The 23,855-nt window shown below is 46.8% G+C and overlaps 5 protein-coding genes across 5 annotated transcripts in view; all 5 read left to right on the plus strand.

Moving 5' to 3' along the window:
- LOC309550683 (uncharacterized protein) overlaps nt 1-23,855 on the plus strand; it is a 3,164,715-nt gene that overhangs the window by 1,290,471 nt on the left and 1,850,389 nt on the right. The window lies entirely within an intron of this gene.
- LOC309550728 (gastrula zinc finger protein XlCGF66.1-like) overlaps nt 1-23,855 on the plus strand; it is a 167,159-nt gene that overhangs the window by 69,532 nt on the left and 73,772 nt on the right. The window lies entirely within an intron of this gene.
- The window catches only part of LOC309550726 (uncharacterized protein), a 156,373-nt gene that overhangs the window by 42,067 nt on the left and 90,451 nt on the right, over nt 1-23,855 (plus strand). The gene's annotated exons all lie outside the window — the stretch shown is intronic.
- The window catches only part of LOC309550696 (uncharacterized protein), a 151,549-nt gene that overhangs the window by 8,819 nt on the left and 118,875 nt on the right, over nt 1-23,855 (plus strand). The window lies entirely within an intron of this gene.
- Nucleotides 142-3,240, plus strand: LOC309550039 (uncharacterized protein; the record flags this gene model as incomplete). Its single annotated transcript, XM_082250507.1, has 2 exons — nt 142-254; nt 1,975-3,240. The coding sequence occupies 2 exons, from the start codon at nt 142-144 to the stop codon at nt 3,050-3,052; spliced, it is 1,191 nt and encodes a 396-aa protein (XP_082106633.1). The 3' UTR covers nt 3,053-3,240.

A 23,855-nucleotide genomic window follows, 5' to 3' on the forward strand; every position in this document is an offset into this window, starting at 1 on the left:
TGTATTTGAGTTTATGGGAATAAACATCTCCAGTTCACTTACTCCAGAGTGCGGTCAATTTTTCTCTTCAAATACTCCACACTGACTCCTGGCCTGCAGCCGCATGGACACATTCAAGCATCGGCTACATGCCAGTCCGAGATGTTCCTTGCCTCCTCCACTCCTCTACTGCACAGCGCCAGTCTTCCGTTGGGTACCAACCGAACTCCGGTGTCCCACAGGACCGACCTCCGGGGATTCCATCAACTTCTCAGGTACTTTGCCAACACGTGGGATAGCCCCTGCGCTCCGGCTCACTCCAGCATCCTCCATCTTGCTCCTCCAAACACGTGTCTCCTTCTCAGCTACACCCGAAGGTGGAAGTGATGTCTCCGTTCGCTTCCTCCTTCCAGATTGGCAGTCTGTGGGCACCAACCCCCTCCACAACTCCAGACTAGCTGACTCTCTCTCTGGTGGTGGCTCCTCCTGTTAGGCAGATCTCTTCAGCGCACGCTTTCCCGCGCGGTGCAGTAACCTCTTCGCTGCTGCAGCTGCAACTCTGCCTAGCCAGCACGAATGTCACTGCGTGGCAGATTGTGTTCACCGACACACACACATCTGCCCTTTCTGTCTGTACCTGGGCCTCAGCTGCACTTCCTTCTTCCCAAGTCAGCTGAGCTCCCATACTTGATCTACCCTGCACCTTTCAGTTGGGGATTGTTTCTGGCAGGTTTTTTGATATTTTTGCTATATGGGTGTACTTCTATATGGGAATGATGTGAACTGTGTGAAGTCTGTATTTTCTTGTTTTCTTCAATAAACTTTATTTCTGATTTAAAAAAAAGGAAGTGGGGGTCTTCTGACTCAGGCGAGGCTGAACCTGAGCAGGCCAGAAACGGACACTCTTCTCTTTTTTTTTTTTCTTTTTTAAAAGGTGGCTGGGGCGAGGACAAAAAAAGAACACTGTCTCAAACAGACAGTCCCCCTTTATCGGCTAAGAAAGAAGTTGTCCTGGAGGGGACCCATTGTAGGCTGACATGAGGAGGTCCAGGAAATGGGTTTTGCTGCTCACTCATGTTTTCTTTAGAAATGGTACCTCCTGTATATTACCAATTCTCCAAGGAAATGCAGACTTTTCAGCACAGCTATATGCTCTATGTTGTACGTTACATAATTCTGTACTATATATTTCTGATTGTTGTACCCTATACAATATATTGAACTTTACATAGGCCTGAACTTGGCACTATACCATATATACACATAATATGTATTTTCTTTTGTTACACCCATTTTCTACCAGCTGGACATTTTATATCTGATGATTTGATTGGAGCACAAAATTTTGGCATGTTGATAATAATGTGATAATATTCTCAAACTTTGGAACCTTAAACAGAAAGTAATAATGAGGGAGGAGTCAGTAACCCAATGATGGTGGACTTCAGGATCAGTCCAGTCTTCATCTTGGTTGTTCTCCTCCCATCCTCACTCTCTGTCCTCTGGTGGGGCTCAGCCCCGCTGTTATTTATTAGTAAATCATAAATAAGGAAGTGCGATACTTCTTGTGTTGGAAAGATGGCAATGGGTGATAGAGGGGGTGGGGACACTTGTTCTATAATCCCCTCATCACTGTCACTCCCATAAAAGACAGTTCTCGTTGTTTCCTCACTCTCTGACTAAGGTCCATGAATAAAGAAATGAACTGGTAGGAGTTCAGAGGTCCCATTTACTAGTTACCTCGAGGGTGGAATTGTACGATCCTCAGAGATAAAGCTGTCTGATGTGGGCGGAGTCCTGGTTTAGGGGAACCAATCTGCTCATGTCTAATAATAATCTTTTTATTTCTATTTTAGTTCATGGATGGGAGATGAGGAAAACCTCAGAGGATTGTCTCACTTTGTCTCCAGACTGTAAAGTAGAAGATGAGGACATCACACAGTACAGTCCAGGAGAAAACCCGGCTACCTCAACTGTCCATCCGGCACCACACAGTGTAGATGGACCATCGTATTCCTCCTACCCTAAGGAACCTCAGACTGTGAGGGACGGTGCCGGACCATCGTGTTCCTCTTATCCTGAGGAACCTCAGACTGTGAGGGACGGTGCCGTCCTTCCAACAGATAAGAGGTTTCCCTGTACTGAGTGCCGGAAGTGTTTCCATTTAAAATGCAATCTTAATGTGCATAAAAGAACTCACACAGGTGAGAAGCCACATTCCTGCCTTGAGTGTGGGAAATGTTTTTCAGATCAGTCCAGTCTTTACAGACATCGAAAACATCACAAGGGTGAGAAGCCGCATTCCTGTCCTGAGTGCGAGAAATGTTTTTTACATAAATCACAGCTTGTCACACATCAGAGATCTCACACGGGGGAGAAGCCGTATTCCTGTCCTGAGTGTGGAAAATGTTTTTCAGATAAGTCCCATCTTTCCAGACATCAGAGATTGCACACAGGTGAGAAGCCATATTCCTGTCCTGAGTGCGGAAAACGTTTTGTACAAAAATCACAACTTGTCTCACATCAAAGATCTCACACAGGAGAGAAGCCGTATTCCTGTCCTGAGTGCGGGAAATGTTTTTCAGATAAGTCCTATCTTTCCAAACATCAGAGATTGCACACAGGTGAAAAGCCATATTCCTGTCCTGAGTGCGGAAAATGCTTTTTTAAAAAATCAGGACTTGTCAACCATCAGAGGTCTCATACAGGGGAAAAGCCATATTTCTGTCCTGAGTGCGGAAAATGTTTTTCAGAGATGTCCAATCTTCATAATCATCAGAGGTTGCACACAGGAGAAAAGCCATATTTATGTTCTGAGTGTGGGAAATGTTTTGTACAAAAATCAAACCTTGTCACACATCAAAGGATTCACACGGGGGAAAAACCATATTCTTGTTCTGAGTGCAGAAAATGTTTTTCAGACAAGTCCTCTCATTACAGACATCAGAGATTGCACGCAGGTGAGAAGCCATATCCCTGTCCTGAGTGTGGGAAATGTTTTACAAAAAAATCCAATCTTTACAGACATCAGAAATCTCACATGGGGGAGAAGCCAATTTCCTCTCCTGAGTGAGGGAAATGTTACTTACTGAAGTCCTGTCTTCCTGTACATCAGGGATCCCACACAACTCTTGAGGTGTATTAGTGCCTTGAGTGCGGGAAATGTCTTCTATATGAATGTTGCTGGAGATCACATCTCTCATGTGGGGAAGAAGCACACCCTGATATACACCTCAGATATATTCCATGGCTGATCTTCATCATGTAAGAAACACTTCATAAGGAGATCAAAGTTCACCAAAGACATGGATGAAGTGTTGTACTGTGTTGGCCATTGATAGCAGTAGAATAATAAAAATGGAGTCATTACCTTTCATTGGCGGGGTAAATTTTATTTTTTCAGCTTTTGAAATTGTTTAGAAGTTTATTTTTTAAAAACTCGTTGAAACAGATATGACATGCATTCTCCCAGCCATGACAAATATTGAACTTATTTTTTTTCATAGTGATAGTAACGGATCAACTGGCACCCCGACTAGGCTCTTAATGCTTCCCGAGGGCTCCAGGCGCTCCACCAGACACCATAACCACTGCAGACCCCACAAACCGCCGCAGCTTGGTTGGGGTCTCATCGTCTCCTACCCACCCTGGACCTACGACAAGGCTCCAGGTTCCAGTGGGTGAACCTCTCTTTCCCCAAATAGTGAAGCAGGCACAGGAACAAGCTCTTACAAGAGCTTAGTGATTATTCAAGGGAGTATGAAGAGCATAGCAATCCCTTGTAGCAGATTCCCCCAATAAGAGACAAGACTCTAGATTGAGGGTGAAGTAGAATGGTACAGCTGCTCTTTTATAAAGTTTTCCCCCACAAGGTTACCGCCCAGGTGGACCTTGTGGGGAACAGGACATGAAATTCACAATCCAATAAAAACAGGGCTTTACACTCAGTCACTCCGATACAGTGTACACAATCCCTCCCCTCTGCCTGATTACATTATCATATGCAGATGAAATTGTATACAGAAACAGAATTAACCTGAACTAATTATCTAGCCATCTGGACAAAACAATGTGAGGTCATTAACATTTAACAATGGGACAGGCAGACTTAACACAATCCACATCCCATCTCAATAGATAGACAATAGAACAAGACTGCCAAGGACAGTCTGTCAGTCTCCTTCATTGAAATACACATCTAGGTGCCACAGACTTCATGGCAACAGGCTATAGGTCTCACAGTGTAAAGTGGGATTAAATCTTCATAGTTCTTGAGAGATATTGTTGATAAATATTACTCTCCCATTTGAAGTTATCCAAACCATTTTCTCAGTGTCCCTTAAGTATCTGTCTTTTACTCCCAGTGACGGTGAGTAGAAGTACCGTCAGTGATTTCCTATGATTATCAGCTCCATCTAGTGGTAATAAGGTGGCGCTGTTATGTTAACCACTTCCAGACTGCCCACCGTGTATTTACGTCGGTATTTTGACGTTATAAACTGGTGTTATGGAAGCAGATAGCTGCCATAACCCTGGTATTTTTTTACACGGCCGGTGCTCCTCTTTCGTATAAAAGTGTTCCCAGCAGCTTATTCGCCATGGGATCACTTTTATGGGCGGCGGGAGAGGTGTCCCCCCTCCTGCCACTTCCCGGTCGTTTTCCCTGCTTACCAAAACCGTCGGTAGCGGGGAAAACAATCCGATCCATTGTAGTCCTAGGCAGGAAGGCCCCCCACTCGACTCTTTGGCCTTGGAGGACCGGAGCGACATCATATGTCGCTTCCTCCCAGCGGCCTTAAAGGGCCCGTTTTTTTTTAAGTGTAAATGTGAGATCTAAGTTCTTTTTGACTCAGGATCTCACATTAATGAGGACCTTTCTTTTTTTTCTATTACAATGGATGTTTACATTTCTTGTAATTGGAATAAAAGTGATAAAAAAAATGTTTAAAGGGGCAGTGTAAAAATCAAAGATAAAAGGTAAAATAAATAAAAAAAAAAAAAAATGTAAAGCGCCCCTTCCCTCCGAGCTTGCGCGCAGAAATGAAGACATATGCAAGTCGCGCCCACATATGTTAAAGCTGTTCAAACCACCCATGTGAGGTATCGCTGCGATCGTTGGAGCGAGAGCAATAATTCTAGCTCTACAGCTCCTCTGTAACTCTAAACTGGTAACATTTTTAAAGCATTGCCTATGGAGATTTTTAACCACTTTAGACCGCTCACATTGCTGCTACTGCGGCAATGTGGCACGATCTCGTCCAGCGACGTAGACCTACGTCGCTGGACTCCTCCCCCTGTAGGCGGCGCTCGCGCGCCGCCGGAGGCGTGCTCCCGCTGTTTTCAGTCACAGCGGGAGTCGGGCCAGGGGAGGAGCGGCGGCGATCGCCGCTGCTCTTCCCCGATCGTCAGGGAATCTACTTTGGAGATCCGCCCGCCTGTGTAAACAGAGCAGGCGGATCTCCTCAGTGACAGAGAGTGACAGATTGCAGTGTTCAGCATAGCTGAACATGCTATCTGTCCCTAAATCACTCAGTAACCTCCCCCCACACACGTCAGTAAGCACTAGGCATACATTAACCCCTCCCTTTCCAATAAAATTAACCCCTTCCCTGCCAGTGTCATTTTTACAGTAACAGTGCATATATATAGCACTGATTACTGCAGTAATGTCACTGGTAACCCCAAAAGTGTCAAAAATGTCAGTCAAGGGTCCGATCTGTCCGCCGCTATGTCGCAGTCCCGCAAAAAAAATCGTAGATCGCCGCCATTACTCGTTAAAAAAAAAAACACCAAAAATGACAGAAATCTTTCCCTTAGTTAGTAAACGCAATAACTTTTGCGCAAACCAATCAAAATACGCTTATTGTGATTTTTTTTTACCAAACATGTAGCAGAAAACAAATTGGCCAAAAATTTAAAAATGTGATTTTTACATTTTTTTTTGGGGGGGGGGGGGAATTTCATATCAAAAAATGTTAAAAATATTGTTGTTTTTTCAAAATAAACGCTCTTTTTTTGTTTATAGCACAAAAAGTAAAAATCGCACAGGTGATCAAATACCACCAAAAGAAAGCTCTGTGGGAAAAAAAGGAAGTAAATTTCATTTGGGTACGGCGTCGCACGACCGCACAATTGTCAGTTAAAGTCGCACGGTGCCGAATCGCAAAAAGTGGCCTGGACGTAAGACAGCAAAATTCTCCGGTTAAGTACCAAATTTTTTCGCCATTCCACGAGCATGCGCACTTTTGAAGCATGAGATGTTAGGTATCAATTTACTCGAGCGTAACATTATCTTTCATATTATAGAAAATAATTGAGCTAACTTTACTGTTTTGCGGCCTGCAAAATCATTTGGTCCAGCCCCCTCATGCCATTGCAGGAAGCCGGGCAGCAGCACTATTTAATTATGTGGAGGAGGACCATGGAGGTGCGCAGTGTCACGTGTTCGCCTTCACCAGACATCCCAAGTCTCCCGCCAAGGTGCTGGAGTCTCCCGCATGCGGCCAGCGGCTCCCTGACACCCACAAGTGCCGCGCGATATCCCGGCTGTCAACTGAGCTGTCAGAATGGAGCCGATGCTTCCTGTATAGTTCTGGCTCCGTCCTGACAGTCTGAGTTACAGGCAGAGTGAAATGAAATGCACTCCGCCTATGAGGAGACTCAGTCTCCTCACAGGCGGAATGCATTTGATATCACTCCGCCTGTGACTCACACTGTCAGGACTGACCGAGAGAGGAAGTATCCGCACTGCAGAATGCTTCCTCCAGCACAGCGCCACTCCTCACACTTTCACTCCATTGATGTCATCATGTGTCTCGAGCCAGTATTACCAGCCAGCAGTAGCCACGGCAGTACCAGCCAGCACAGTACCAGCCAGTGTGATTACTACCCACAGCAGTACCAGCCAGCATGTCCCAACAGCAGTACTCACCCAGCAGTACCAGCCAGCTGTACCCACAGCAGTACCAGCCAACAGTACCCACCAGCAGTATCAACCAGCAGTACCCACCAGCAGTACCAGTGCTGAAAGCTAGGTACAACAACCTCCCACTGCTTGAGTTCTACAAGCGTTACATAAGTAATGATGAATTCCCCACTTTGAGAAGACATGCATTAAAATATGCATCTGTATTTGGAACAACTTATTGCTGCGAGCAGTTCTTTTCAAAACTTACCACCGCAAAGAGTTAACTGCGCTCCAGACTGACCGACGCAAACCTGGAAAACCAGTTGCGAGTAGCAAAATCATCAATACCAGCTAACATTACACACCTCACCAAAGAGAAGCAGTTCCAGCCATCACATTAGGGGTGATTAATTAAATGTTTGACCAAATATAACAGGCTAATTTTTAAGTTGATTATTTTGTACGGCCCCTGAATGATGTTCTAAATATGCAAATTGCCCTTGGCAGAAAAAAGGTTCCACACCCCTGGTCTAGATGAAGCTGATGATCATAGGAAATCACCGTGTTGACATAAATCTGGTCAGAATTTGTCACGGCTGGGCGAATACTTGTCACACCTGTCCAACAAATTTTTTTAAATTTGAACCCATAGTTTCCTTAATCAGGAGTGGTTTCATCAAAATAACTGAAAATCTGTAGTTATGCACTTATAAGTACAGTAGATATTAGGAAACACAAGGTAATTAAACCACCAATATTATGCCAACCATTGAATTTAAATTGAAAATACTGCATTTGACCACTAGATGGCACTAAATATGATAGAATTTTACACCATCTACTGGCCAAATGCAACATTTCCATTTTAAATCCATGGAAAACATTCAACCAGCACAGTCAATAACCTAATAACATTTTTTTTTTTTTTTAATCCTACCCAAAATACACTGAAACAGAAAATTATTTTAAAAAATCCTGTCCAACAAATACTGACCCTGACCTTTGACCCTGACATTGACCTTTAACCCTGACCTTGACCCAAAAACTAACCATGGTATTAATCTAGATCAGGGGTCTCTAAACTTTTCAAACAAAGGGCCAGTTTACTGTCCCTTAGAGTAAACGGGTCAGATTGTGGCCAGTGAGACCACAATATCCAGCATCAGTGAGAATAAACATTGGCTCAGGGTCTTTTGATACATAGTGCCTGTGGTCTGTAGGAGGAAGAATAGTGTCCCATCATTGGTATTAGTGGGAGAAATAGTGCCCCATCAGTGGTATTAGACGTGAGGGAGTGTCCCCACTGTGCCCAATGGGGAGGCATATTGGACAGTGGAGTAAAACTGGCAAATGAGGACACAGGCTTTTGATACAGCCCAAAGGATTGGCACAGACGGCTGTCTTGGTGCATTGTGGGGTGGGGTATAAAAAGCCAGGAGCACGTGTGCACAAAGTCTTTGGCGGGAAGCAGAGTCCTAGAAGGAGGGTGGCCGCTGTCTCCTCTTCTGAAGCAGTTGGTGTGTGGCCATAGGCAGTCGGCCTGGTGAGCCAGAGGTGTGGAGCTGAGCCTGGAGGTCCAGGAGAGCTGACTGGAGGAGTTGAGGCACTGCGAGAATCTGGAAAGCAGTATCGTGAGTACAGAGGATCTTGCCCAGGGGTCTGCCCAGGAAGGGGACCACTCCAGAGTAGTGTAGTCAGTGGATGGGTGTCAGCTGGAGGAAAGGAAAGAGGGTGCTAGGTGAGTGTCCTGAAGAGAAATACCAAAAGGAACATTCGCCTCAGATTTATCCAGTGGCAGGGTGAAGTTGTGGCCTTGCCGCATTCTCAAGTTAGAAGTCCTCAGAATTGTGAATAGTTCAAGTGTTGGGGTATCCCACTCATCCCTTCTCCCATCCCAACATAAAATAAAACAACAAAAACATCAACCCCTAGACTGATCATTGACTGAGCGAGGAACGTAAAGTGTTAAGATTTCTGCATGCAGTTACTACGGGTAACCCAGGGAAATCTAAAACTGTGAAAAACCAGCAGCTCTTAAGTGGGCAGTGCTACATTTGATATGAGTGGGAGGAATAGTGCTCCATCATTGATATCAGTACGAGGAATCGTGTCCCATCATTAATATCAGTGGAAGGAATAGTGTCCCATCATCAGTATCAGTGGAAGGAATAGTGCCCCATCGTTGGTGTCAGTGGGAGGAATAGTGCCCCGTCATTAGTATCAGAGTGAGGAATAAGGCCCCATCGTTGGTGTCAGTGGGAGGAATAGTGCCCCGTCATTAGTATCAGAGTGAGGAATAAGGCCCCATCATTGGTATCAGTGGAAGGAATAGTGCCCCATCATTAGTATCAGTGGGAGGAATAGTGCCCCATCATTAGTATTAGTTGGAGGAATGGTATCCCATCATTGGTATAAGTGAGAGGAATAGTGCCCCATCAATAGTATTAGTGGGAGGAATAGTGAATTATCAGTGGGAGGAATATTGTCCCATCATTGGTATCAGTGGGAGGAATAGTGTCCCATCAATGGGAGGAATAGTGTCCCGTCATTAGTATCAGTGGGAGGAATAGTGCCCCATTGTTGGTATCAGTGGAAGAAACAGTGCCCCATCCTTAGTATCAGTGGAAGGAATAATGCCCCATCACTGGTATCAGAAAAAGGAAAAGTACCCCATCAGTAGTATCAGTGGGAGGAATAGTGCCCCATTATTGGTATTAGTGGGTGGAATAGTGCCCCATCATTAGTATCAGTGGGAGGAATAGTACCCCACCACTGGTATTAGTGGGTGGAATAGTGCCCCATCATTGGTATTAGTGGGTGGAATAGTGCCCCATCAGTATCAGTGGGAGGAATAGTGCCCCATCGTTGGTATCTTTGAGGAATAGTGCCCCATAATCGGTATTTCTGGAAGGAATTATGCCCCATCACTGGTATCAGAAAAAGGAATAGTACCCCATCAGTAGTATCAGTGGGAGGAATAGTGCCCCATCATTGGTATTAGTGGGTGGAATAGTGCCCCATCATTAGTATCAGTGGGAGGAATAGTGCCCCATCATTGGTATTAGTGGGAGGAATAGTGCCCCATCATTGGTATTAGTGGGTGGAATAGTGCCCCATCAGTATCAGTGGGAGGAATAGTGCCCCATCATTGGTATTAGTGGGTGGAATAGTGCCCCATCATTAGTATCAGTGGGAGGAATAGTGCCCCATCATTGGTATTAGTGGGAGGAATAGTGCCCCATCATTGGTATTAGTGGGTGGAATAGTGCCCCATCAGTATCAGTGGGAGGAATAGTGCCCCATAGTTGGTATCTTTGAGGAATAGTGCCCCATCATCTGTATTTCTGGAAGGAATTATGCCCCATCACTGGTATCAGAAAAAGGAATAGTACCCCATCAGTCGTATCAGTGGAAGGAATAGTGCCCCATAATTGGTATCAGTGGGATGAATAGTGCCCCATCATTAGTATCAGTGGGAGGAATAGTGCCCCATAGTTGGTATCTTGGAGGAATAGTGCCCCATCATCGGTATTTCCGGAAGCAATAATGCCCCATCAATGGTATCAGAAAAAGGAATAGTACCCCATCAGTAGTATCAGTGGAAGGAATAGTGCCCCATCATTGGTATCAGTGGGATGAATAGTGCCCCATCATTAGTATCAGTGGGAGGAATAGTGCCCCATAGTTGGTATCTTGGAGGAATAGTGCCCCATCATCGGTATTTCCGGAAGCAATAATGCCCCATCACTGGTATCAGAAAAAGGAATAGTACCCCATCAGTAGTATCAGTGGAAGGAATAGTGCCCCATCATTGGTATCAGTGGGAGGAATAGTGCCCCATTATTAGTATTAGTGGAAGGAGTAGTGCCCCATCATTAGTATCAGTGGGAAGAATAGTGTCCCATCATTGGTATCAGTGGAAGGAATAGTGTCCTATCATTGGTATAATGTGGAAATTAATGGAGTTTGGAGCATAGAAATTCGCTCAGTGCGGTGAAAAGCGCACTTGTGGATATTAATACGTGCCAAGCGCTATTAATCCCTTGTACTAAAAAGTACAATGTAAAGCTCTTTTGTAAAAAGTTATCCAAGCGCTCGGCGACAAAGAAAGAAACAGGCGCACGCTGTGTTAAATCGATGCCAACTGAAAATTCTCTGCCTTTAGAGCAGAGCCCTGGTTTATTTATAATCAGAGAATAAAAGGGGGTTACAGGGGGGTGGCGTCAACACAACCAATCACAGACATATATACTTTCAAAAGTACAATGGGAAAGGGGAGTGTATGTTTATGGAGCCGTGTGCATGAGACTCCAACTGCCAAGTAAAAGCGAAACAAAGCAACATGGCTGCCACATGGATTCTCATGGACTCGGCCACGCTAATTCACAAGCATGCACTCTCATCATAACCTGTTAGAGTGAATCCTATATAATATAGTTCATAAAAACCATATTTGATAGTGATCATGCTATTGTTCCAGTGAATGAGACTTTATCTGAAAAGGACAATAGCAGCAGTATTTCAATCATACGGATCAAGCATGACAGAAAGCTTCCAGCCAATAATCCTGGCAAAAAGGAAGATATTATCAAAACGATAAGAATTTCACATCACAAACATATCTCAATCAGTGAATACCGGGGCTCTGGCTGGCTGATATACATTTGTGCAGTGGAGTTTGCCTTGCACTGCCATAGATCCAGACCAGCACCGCTGATAGGGATGATCAGGCTACAAGTAGCATGCAGTCACCATTTAATGGAAGGTTTTCACAATTACAGGTCTTTCCTCAAGGCCAGTTAAAGCAATATTCACTGTGCATAGCGATTACTGGTAAACTGACACTGGGAGACATGATGGCAATTCAACCAAAAACACATCCTAAAGAAATGTCCACACAAATAATAATAACATTTCCTCAACACCTAGCACCTCCTTTCACTCCACCAGCTGACACCTGTCCTCTGACTACTCTACTCTGGAATGGCCCCCTTCCTGGTCAGGCCCTTAGACACGATCCTCTGTACTCACAATACTGCTTTCCAGGTTCTCCAATATCTCAACTCCTCCTAGTCAGCTCTTCTGGACCTCTGGGTTCAGCTCCACACTTCTGGCTCACCAGGCCGACTGCCTCCTTCCGGGGACTCTGCTCACCAGCCAAAGACCCCGAGCACATGTGCTCCTGGCTTTTATACTACACCCCACAATGCACTGAGACAACCAGTCTGTGCCAATCACTGGTGCTGTATCAAAGTCTGTGTACTCATTGGTTAGGCCTCCTCCACTGTCCAATGTGCCTCCCCATTGGACCAGTGGGGACACTCCCCTAGACCCCATAAATCACACACTGAGCACATTGAGCAGACCTAACTCACAAATCCTGCTCTCTGTTAAGCAGAGAGCAATATAGAATTTACCTGCTGCTCCTCTGATAGGCAGACAGAGCCAAAACTACAGTATACTCACTCTCTAGCACCTACCTAGGAGGGTGCTACACTCACCCCCTGCCAAACAAGCCATGTCCTCACTGGCTCTGGGGCAGCCGCCCCCTACAAAAATTCTTTCTCAAAAAATTCTAAAGGAGTATCCCACAAACCTGGAAAAGGGAAATAACAAATGTACATAGTCAATAGTCATAATAAATTATGTAGAAAAATATATATGTATCTACTGTATAAGTATTCACAAAGAGCATTTATACACAATAGGCGCATTAATCTTAATGCACCCCCCGCCAAACAAAAAAAAAAATATGTTGGAGCAGGTGAAACATGTCATCCTGACTGACTATCTGAATACAATATTTACATTACAAACGATGGAGGGCCTAGCCAGACCCGGATATCAAGTGCACACCAGCAAAGAAAAAAACTAAAAAATTGTAGTTAAACACATTACAAAACATTTCTACCTAAACCAGTGAGACTGCACTCTCCTCAGAGGCGACCTTCTCACCGCCAAGTCCTCAGCTACACATTCTGGTAGATGTCACTTCCAGCACACTTGACTCGGCGTTCAGCTGTTACACCTGGGACAGGTGACAACCAAACCCCATCAAGCTAACTATCTACCTCACTTTATGTGTCACATTTTTGTGACTGAAATAGGCACAGTCTCTTTTTAGCACCCAGGCACTGACTTTCCTCCTATTCCCGTCAAGCCTACAAGTTCATGAAGACATGCAGAGTCCATCCGACTGATGCTCACAATGTCCTTCCACCTGTAGCACCGAGGCAACATGTCTTCCTTGAGACAATTTGTTTGCTGGAGCCTTAGCAAACTTGTCCTGCTTGTGAGGGTTTTCAGTCTCTTCAGGGGCCCCTCACATTCTGGCACCCTCTTTTCTCCAAGGAGACTTCAATCGACTACCTGCTCTCCCGAGGTAGCAACTTGCCCAAAGTTCCTTTAGCTGGCCCACTGGCCCGAAAGAATCTTCACAAAGTGTCTTTTTAGAAAAAGTATCTCTGTAAAAAGATCCTCCTCTATGGCATGATGGCCCAAATTTCTCTGCAGTGTGTCCATTTAACTCTGAGGTAGTGAATGATCCTGGCCCGATGGCCCAAAGGATCTCCATTTTAGCAAAATCATATGATCACTAGAGTCCTTCTTTAACAACAGTCTCTTTGTAAAGTTAGAGGGTCGGCCCTCTTTGATGAGACCACCCAGCGGTGGCAGATTTACTTATTCCGCAATCCCTTCTGCAAGGATAGAGGGGGAAGCGGGATTGGGAATAGGGCTTTGGCCCTAACAATGTTACTGGAACTTTAACAGTAGTTCAACTTTAAACTTCAGGCTCTCTAGCCCCTTTTCTTCTGCAAACAAACTTTACAACTCTGCAAAGGGCGACATCCTGCACTTTCAGCAATAGCAGTCTGGATGTGGGACTCAAACAACTTTCCATTCAGAGTCTTTCACGCGGATGGACCAAGCCTGGCCAGATCCTTTTGGGAGCGGCTGTCAGGTCACCTGTGGCCAGGTGACAACTGCACTTTGTAGGAGGCAGGGGTGCAGTGCAAGGTAGTGAACTCAATAGCAGACTGCTGCGGATGGACCGGAACGTGAGCCCAAGATTCCCCAGGGCGCAGAGTCTAAGACTCAGCAGGTGTTCACCAGAGCCCAGTGGCGTAGCGTGGGGGGTGCAGGGGGGGCCGGCCGCACTGGGCGCAACATCTGGGGGGGGTGCACTCGCAGCTCTGCCCTGCCTGGCTCACTCATTATCTCACTGCAGTGCTGGCTGTGGCGGTGGCGCTGTGCAAATCCGATCCGAGCCGCCGGGTCGCCGCCCACTGTGGAGGGGGGTGGTGCCAGGCGTGCGGAGAGTGAGGGACCATCTGGGGGAGGGACAATGCACTGCAGCGGCCGCCCAGCGCAGCGCTGAGCGCGGGAGCCACACCAGACCAGCCCAGGCATGCAGCAGCAAGAAGAAGCTGGCAGCGGCGGCAGATGACACAGGCCAGAGAGGAGAGAGCCAGTGGTGACAGACGCAGGAGGAAAACCTAGGAGCCGGAGGACCTGGAGGAGAAGACATAGCCTGCTGTGATCGGGTGCACCTGCAAAAAAAAGTAGGAGTCACGAGTGACACAGGACAGGAGTCAGGACTGACTGGATTGTGACTGGAGTTGTACTGGGCTCAGTGGGCTGGCTGTGTACAGTGCTAGTAGTAGTGACTAGACTGAGTCTGACTGACTGAGTGTCTGTGAGAACTGAAGAAGAACACTGAATAACTGTATGCATATGGGGGGGGGGGGGGTCAGTGTAGAGGAGGGTGTGTCAGTGTAGGGGGGTCAGCATAGGTGTCAGTGTATGGGGGGGATCAGTGTAGGGGGGTCAGTGTATGTGGAAATGTAGGAAATGTAGGGGGTCAGTATAGGTGTCAGTGTATGTGGCGGTCAGTGTAGGGAGGTCAGTATAGGTGTCAGTGTATGGGGGGGATCAGTGTAGGGGGGTTCAGTGTATGTGGAAATGTAGGGGGGTCAGTATAGGTGTCAGTGTATGTGGCGGTCAGTGTAGGGAGGTCAGTGTAGGTGTCAGTGTATGGGGGGATCAGTGTAGGGGGGTCAGTGTATGTGGAAATGTAGGGGGGTCAGTATAGGTGTCAGTGTATGTGGCGGTCAGTGTAGGGGGTCAGTATAGGTGGGTCAGTATAGGTGTCAGTGTATGGGGGGGTCAGTATAGCTATTAGTGTAGGGGTCAGTGTAGTGAGGGTCAGTGTATGTGGAAATGTAGGGGGGAGTCAGTGTAGGGGTCAGTGTATGGGGGGGGGTCAGTGTATGTGGGAATGTAAGGGGGTCAGTATAGGTGTCAGTGTAGCTGTCAGTGTACGGGGGGGTCATTGTAGGTGTCAGTGTATGGGGGGGGTCAGTGTAGAGGAGGGTGTGTCAGTGTAGGGGGGTCAGCATAGGTGTCAGTGTAGGGGGGTCAGTATAGGTGTCAGTGTATGGGGGAGGTCAGTATAGGTGTCAGTGTATGGGGGGGATCAGTGTAGGGGGGTCAGTGTATGTGGAAATGTAGGGGGGTCAGTATAGGTGTCAGTGTATGTGGCGGTCAGTGTAGGGGGTCAGTATAGGTGGGTCAGTATAGGTGTCAGTGTATGGGGGGGTCAGTATAGCTATTAGTGTAGGGGTCAGTGTATGTGGAAATGTAGGGGGGAGTCAGTGTAGGGGTCAGTGTATGGGGGGGGGTCAGTGTATGTGGGAATGTAAGGGGGTCAGTATAGGTGTCAGTGTAGCTGTCAGTGTACGGGGGGGTCAGTGTAGGTGTCAGTGTATGGGGGGGGGGTCAGTGTAGAGGAGGGTGTGTCAGTGTAGGGGGGTCAGCATAGGTGTCAGTGTAGGGGTCAGTGTAAGTGTCAGTGTATGGGGGGGTCAGTGTATGTGGAAATGTAGGGGTGTCAGTGTATGTGGCGGTCAGTGTAGGGGGGTCAGTATAGGTGTCAGTGTATGGGGGGAGGTCAGTATAGGTGTCAGTGTATGGGGGGGTCAGTATAGCTATTAGCGTGGGGGTCAGTGTATGTGGAAATGTAGGGGGGAGTCTGTGTAGGGGTCAGTGTATGGGGGGGTCAGTGTATGTGGGAATGTAAGGGGGTCAGTATAGGTGTCAGTGTAGCTGTCAGTGTACGGGGGGGGGGGTCAGTGTAGTTGTCAGTGTATGGGGGGGGGGTCAGTGTAGAGGAGGGTGTGTCAGTGTAGGGGGGTCAGCATAGGTGTCAGTGTATGGGGGGGGGATCAGTGTAGGGGGGGTCAGTGTATGTAGAAATGTAGGGGGGTCAGTATAGGTGTCAGTGTATGTGGCGGTGAGTGTAGGGGGGTCAGTATAGCTGTCAGTGTATGGGGGAGGTCAGTGTAGGGGGGGTCAGTATAGCTATTAGTGTAGGAGGTCAGTGTATGTGGAAATGTAGGGGTCAGTGTATTGGGGGTCAGTGTATGTGGGAATGTAAGGGGGTCAGTATAGGTGTCAGTGTAGCTGTCAGTGTATGGGGGGGGGGGGTCAGTGTAGGGGGTGTCAGTATAGGTGTTAGTGTAGGGGTCAGTGTATGGGGGTCAGTGTAGGGGGGTCTGTATAGGTGTCAGTGTAGGGGGTGTTAGTGTATGGGGGGGTCAGTGTATAGAAATGTAAGGGGGAGTCAGTGTAGGGGTCAGTGTATGGGGGGTCAGTGTATGTGTCAGTGTAGTGGGGGTAAGTGAAGGGGGGGTCAGTGTAGGTGTCAGTGTATGGGGGGGGGGGACGGTCTGTGTAGTGGTCTAGTAGGTTTGTGTAGGGGGCGCAAATTACTTGCCTTGCCCCGGGTGCTGACAACCCACGCTACGCCACTGCCAGAGCCTTTAGTGGTGAGGATGGACTTGGATGCAGCTGGGCCCAGGTGGCGGCCCCTGGGGTCCCCCGGGTCATGCTCCGTAAGGAAAGAGGGGAAACAGCCACTCAGGACACACGGAATGGTGATGGGTAAGCCAAGATCGGGGCAACAGGCAGACGAGGGTAACCAAGGGACAGGCCGAAGGTCAGGATAACAGGCAAACAGGAATAGTCAGAGACAAGCCAAAGTCGGTACACAGAAAGATAGATCACGCACACAGCAGACAGGAAGACGACTAACAAGCACTGTTGGACAGCAAAGCAGACCTGCAGTGCACTGGTAATATAGACTTCCTGTGATGACCTGGGGTGGGGCTGAACAGGAAGTAGAGGTGATAAAAAGGAACCAGAAGTGAAGTCTGGTCTCTAATACAGACATGAAGGAACAGGTAAGCTGCCAAACACTATTGCAAGTCCATGACAGTGGCGAACCTTCCCACGGTCAATGTAGATAGCCCGCCCCAAGTTCCCATTAGCTTTTACAGACTGAAATGTTTTCCACAGTTCAGGCATAGACTGGTTGCAATGGGGTTTAGTGATGTAGAGAAAGTCCCACACAGCCTTGTCACACCAAGCCTCTCTCTTGGCCTTTACCTCCAATATTATCTCCCTAGGAGCATAAGGATAATCGTATCTATATTCCAAGGCCACCTTTCTTTTTAATTTTAAATTCTTTATTTATTGAAATGCCACTTGGAAAAACAATAATCAACAGAAAACAATAAATGACACTGCAAACAAGTCAAATCATCAGCTGAAATATAGAACCTTAGACGCGCTAATGAATATGGACCAAAGAAAAACATATCCAAGACCTGTAAGGCCACCTTTCTCTGTATTAGCCGTTGAAGTCTGGAGAACCTGGGGAGGGTTTGTCTGTTGCCTCTCCCAGGTGGGGAATACAGGGTCTCTTCTCTTTTGATGAGGGAGGTATAGGCCTCATTTTGCTCCCGAGCCCAGGCGTAGGTTTAACCACTTGCCGACTGCCGTCAGTATATTTACTGCGGCAGTCAGCCCCTCACAGGCAAAGCTGACGTTTGGCTACGTCGCTCGCCTGTGAGGCGCGCTCCCGCTCCCGCTCGTTCTCGGACACTCCAGCGTGAGTGACCAGCGGCTCGGATGTCTGCTGGTCACTCGCGATCGTAACGTTGCAGAGGGAGAAAGGCAGGCAGTTAATGAAAACAAAGCCGCCTGTCATTCTCCCCTGTGTAAGAACAGAGATCATACGGTCCTGCTATGTAGGATCGTATGTCTCTGTTGTTACATTACTAGCCACATCCCTTCACAGTTAGAAGCACGCCCCTAGGGACACACTTAACCCCTCCTTCTCCAATAAAGTTAACCCCCTCCCTGCCAGTGTCATTTTTACAGTAACAGTGCATATGTATAGCACTGATAACTGTAACCCCAAAAGTGTCAAAAATGTCAGTCAAGGGTCCGATCTGTCCGCCACAATGTCGCAGTCCCGCAAAAAAAATTGCAGATCGCCGCCATTACTCGTTAAAAAAAAAACAACAAAAATCTTTCCCTTAGTTAGTAAACGCAATGACTTTTGCGCAAACCAATCAAAATACGCTTTTTGCGGTTTTTTTTACCAAACATATGTAGCAGAAAACAAATTGGTCTAAAATGTTAAAAAATTTAGATTTTTACATTTTTGTTTTGGGGAATTTCATATAAAAAAATTTGAAAAATATTGTTATTTTTGCTAAATTGTCGCTCTTTTTTTGTTTATAGCGCATGATCAAAAAATTGCACAGGTGATCAAATACCACCAAAAGAAAGCTCTGTTTGTGGGAAAAAAAGGACGTCAAATTCGTTTAGGTACAGTGTCGCACGACCGCGCAATTGTCCGTTAAAATCACGCAGTGCCGAATCGCAAAATAGGCCCTTGTCAGGAAGGGGGTAAAATCTTCCGGGGCTTAAGTGGTTAAGGTGGGGATCGGTCTGGGCCCCGTGTAGCGTAGGCCTCACAGAACCCCAGATTCTTGGCACACTGTCCACGTTATATTGAATCCCTTGTCTCCTCATCATGAATGCTAGGACTAGCTGAACTGCTCTGTTCATCTGTTCCCCAGTCCCACTCTGTCTCCTCTTCTGACTTCCAAACATCAATTCCCCTCCTCCAAGGATCCACAGCGATGTTGAAAGCTAGGAGACCCAACATCAATGGCCCCGGCCTCTTCCTTACTGCTCACACTCACTGTCTTTCTTACCACAGGCCATAGACTCCCCTCTGCCATTATTGAAACGGTGCTGGTGTCTGCCATTGAGTCGTGCATCAGGTGGCCGCTCCTCCGCCCTCATTACCTGCATGCACATTGCCTCTGTAGTGCGGGCCTCCCTTTCTTGGCACACTGTAGTACAAGCAGGTGCTACTGGCCCCGGCCCCAGCAACATCTTAAGCACTCCTCTTCCTCTGCCCACAGGGATTCCCAGTTCAAAACCTGACAGGATACGAGTGACTCCAGTCTCCCACTACACATTCATTCTTCTGGGCTGACGGTCACTCTTCTCTGTCCGCAGCAGCAGATTGCCACAGTGCCCGCACTGGACCCCTACTTGCAGCAACATGGTAACATTCAGACACTGACTACATACCAGGCCCCGATGGTCCATGCCAGCTCCGGTACACAACGCCAGTCTTCCATCAGGCACAATTCGCACCCCGGTGTCCCACAGGGTTGACATCAGCATTCCAGTCCTCGGTGTTCCGGTTCACTCCGGCACCCACCATCTTGCTCCTCTACACGTGTTTCCCTCTCAGCTACATCCGTAAGCGGAAGTAATTTTTCTGTATAGCACATGTACAGACAACACTCTCCACACTACTTAGGAAAACTGTCCCGCTGTCATAAATTGCACAGTCAACATTTTTCTTTACAGCATCTCCTCCGATATCACTATTTGGGAAAACTGTTCCGCTGTCATAAATTGCACGGCCAACACTTTTATTTATAGTGCATGTCCAGACATGACCCCCAACACACCAATCCCTGTGCCCTGGGTTCCCACTTTCTCCATTCACACTTGCACCGATCACTGTAAAGCAGACACAGTTCTTTTGTACAGTATGATGCATCTCTTCTCCTCTAACTCTCCTGCACATTTCTTGAAAGAACAGATTACATTTTTGACAAAAGTCCTTTCCGTTGCCATTGGCAACCATCACTGTGACCTTGATTCTTCATCCCACTCCCCCTAATCCCTGTAGAGCAGAGATCACTCTCTTCGCTGACACTCCAGCACATTTCTTGAGAAAGCATGAGGTTATTTTGCAAGATTTCTCGGCCGTTGCCATTAGCAACCATTGCAGTAACCCAGGGCGAATCCCCCAAATGTAGCACTTCCCCCTTGAGGGCTGCTGGATTTCTCACCTTTTTGGGTCCCTCTGGGTTACCCGTAGCAACTGCATGCAGAATCTTAACACCTTACTTTCCGGCTCATTCAATTAACAGTCTAGGGGCTGTTGTTTTTATTTTATAGTGGGATGGGAGAAGGGATGAGTGAGATACTCCAGATTGAACTATTCACAATGCTGAGGACTTCTATCTGAGGATTCGGCTAGGCCACAGTTTCACCTTGCCACTAGATGAATCTGAGGTAAAGTTCCTGAATAGACACTTGCTTAGTACTTATCTTCAGGGTACTCGCCTAGCACTCCCTTTCACTCCACCAGCTGACACCCGTCTTCTGACTACTCTTCTCCTGAGTGGCCCCCTTCCTGGTCAGGCCCTTAGACATGATCCCCTGTACTCACGATACTGCTTTCCAGGTTCTCCAATGTCTCAACTCCTGCCAGTCAGCTCTTCTGGACCTCTGGGTTCAGTTTCTTACTTCTGGCTCACCAGCTGTGACCATACACCTACCGCTGTAGAAGAGGAGGCAGCCGCCACCCTCCTTCCGGGACTCTGCTCACCAGCCAAAGACCCTGAGCACATGTGCTCCTGGCTTTTATACCACACACCATAATGCAACGAGACAGCAGTCTGTGCCAATCACTGGGACTGTATCAAAGCCTGTGTACTCATTGGTCAGGCTTCCTCCACTGTCCAAAGTGCCTCCCCATTGGACCATTGGGGATACTCCCCTAGACCAGATAAATCACACACACTGCAAGATTTGCAGCCAGGAGCTAAAGTGCTCTTGAAAAATATGGGGGTGCCTGGGAAGCATAAACTAGCTGATCGTTGGCACCCACAACCTTTCATTGTCCATAAGAAGCTTCCTGGATTGCCTGTCTATTAAATTCATCCAGAGGGTAAAGTGGGACCTCTTAAAGCATGGCATAGAAACCATTTGTTACCCATACTGAAGCAGTTAGGACATCTCTGGAGTGGACGGAAGAAGAAGATACTCCCAGAGCCCCTAGGCTGCGGCCTCGGTCTTCACAGGATCCTCGGACTTCTAGTTTGTTGGAAGAGGAGGAAGATAGCGAGGATGAAGGAGTTATCTTTGATTGGTGGTGGCCATCCCTTGAGAAAGATTCCTCTTCTGAGCTGACTCCACCAGTCATTGATTGGTCTTCTGCCCCTCTCCCTGAGCGGAAATTCAGTCGCGAGCCCAGTGTACCTGTAACTGAAATGGGATTGAAACCTTTGGAAGAGGATATAGTTGTAATTTCTGAAAGCCAGCCACCTAGTGGGGACATTTCTGCTGATTCCCCTCCTCCGAAGGAAAAACCTGTTGATGGAGACCTAAGTTCTTCCCCAGTTGAATCAACAGAGGTTCCGATTGGGAGCCCGGTTTTGGAGGTGCCTAACTCCATGGAAGAAGTACGTCTCTCTGAAGACACTCAGGGATCATCAATGAGCCATGAGTTGCAAGTGACAGAGAACAACTCTGAGTCTGACAGTGGAATATCATCTAGACTGCAACGAGAGATACATCCCCCTAAAAGACTGACTCATAGTGCATTGGGGGAAAGTTCTGAAGAACAAATTACAACAGCTCAACGATCTATATCAACAGTTGCCTCTCTTGTTGAAGAATCTAATGAAGAGAGTTCTATTCCACCCACTGACACTATCAGGCTGGTCACTGATCTTTTGTTGGCCTTTTGCGAGAGTGACCCAAATTTGTCAGATGACTTGTATAATAAGTTGCTAGACAGTGCTTTTATTAGCCAGTTCACAGTTGCTATGAACTCTACATTAGATTGTTAATTAAACTTTTTGGAATGGAGTAACCTCTTTCTCAAAGACTTTATTATCTTTGGGGACCAAAGATGTTCAAGTGGGGGGAGGATGTAGCCTGGTCACAAGTTTCAGCTGAAGTTTTTCAGACTGTTTGTTCTGTTATTAAAGTTTCTACAAGACAATGAATCGTTGAATTCTGGGAGATGTAGTTCTGGGAGAAGTGAAGACTATGGATCGTCTGTGTGACTGAACTATTCTCCCAGGGAGCATTCGGACTCGCAGGAGCAGTTGGGAGTGTCTTTATAAAGGGGGCGGGACCAAGATTCGCTCTCTCGCCTCGAGGACAGCGCGCTGGGAGGAGGAGAAGAGTTGCTGCAGAGCACAGAGAAGGATAGGCCGGAGGCCTAGTGGATAGACACCGAAAAGAGAGAGAACGGTGTGCAGATGGATCTCGGTGGTTGACAGAGCGGATGGACACCCAGAGAGGCTGCAAGTACCTCTGAGGAGAGCGGGACACAGCTGGCAGTGTGGACCGCGGGACACAGAGCTCATCACATTGGGTGAGAGAGATCCGATTTAAAGTATTTACTGTACTACTAGACTGAGCCAGGGCGGGTCTGCAAAGCAGTTTATTAGAAGGCCACACTAGTTCTAACGGTCGCCACAGGACACTGCAGTGCTGAATAGTGCGTGGCGGATCAGAAGGCCTCACCCCTCCTTTTCAGTTCTAGATTGGCTACCAGCTGTGGAGTGCAGGAACCTATCTCCTCCCTTTCTTTTTGGATTACAGTTAATAGTTACTCCAATGGTGGATTACAGTTAATTAATCACCTTTACCGTGGACTACAAATACTTTCCCTTGATTGGCTAAGGATACCTTTGCTGGCGAAGACTAGCAAGGCCTTGCTCATTCAGGAGACTCTTGCAATTTAATGTAAAGGGGGCCCCCTATAGGATACAGAGTGCACTCTGATATAGGTAGTCTAGTCTCAGAATATTAGAGTCACTGAGATAAGTTAGCAGTAGTCTGGAGTTACAGTTTATTACTGTAAAGTATTGATTTTGTGGTCACTCTCGCATTACACTTAAGGAGTAATATATTGACAGATTACTAATACATTGATCATCCATTATATAGCAATATATATATGTTATGATTGTTTTTTTAGATCCTGAGTGCTGAATCTCATCCAGTTCTAGGTTGGGGATTCAGGATCTCTTTTATCATTGATCCTTTTTATATTGAATGTTATATTGTAACTGTTTGTTCATTTTGCTAAACACAAGCTAAAGATAAGTAAATCTGATTCTTTACCGCAACTTGGTAGTGTCTAATCATTCAAAATGTCAGAACCGATAGTGTCAAGTGGGTTCGACAACACTCAGGGCAACAGAGGTGAGGAGGATGTGGGTGTACTTAGCCACTCCCCAGGGGGCAGGGCTACATACATACCACACCTACCCACCCTTCATCTGGCTGCCCCCCTCCATAATATAATAATCACCCCCCCATAATATATTATACATATCACACCTACCCACCCATCACCTGGCTGCCCCCCCCCCCCCCCATAATATATTATTCACATGTTAGAGTGTCAGCTCTGTAGGACACGCATCTCTCTATATACTGTATCCTCTCTGTATATTAGAGTGTCAGCTCTGCAGGACACACACCTCTCTATATACTATATCTGTATCCTTTCTGTATATTAGAGCATCAGCTCTGCAGAACACACCTCTCTCTATATACTGTATCAGTATCCTCTCTGTATATTAGAGCGTCGGCTCTGTAGGACACACCTCTCTCTATATACTGTATCTGTATCCTCTCTGTATATTAGAGCATCAGCTCTGCAGGACACACATCTCTCTATATACTGTATCCTATCATCCTCTCTGTATATTAGAGCGTCAGCTCTGCAGGACACACCTCCCTATATATACTATATCCTCTCGGTATATTAGAGTGTCAGCTC

This window comes from Pelophylax lessonae (genome assembly GCF_965119305.1).
Source record: "Pelophylax lessonae genome assembly, chromosome: 3".
NCBI lineage: Eukaryota > Metazoa > Chordata > Amphibia > Anura > Ranidae > Pelophylax > Pelophylax lessonae.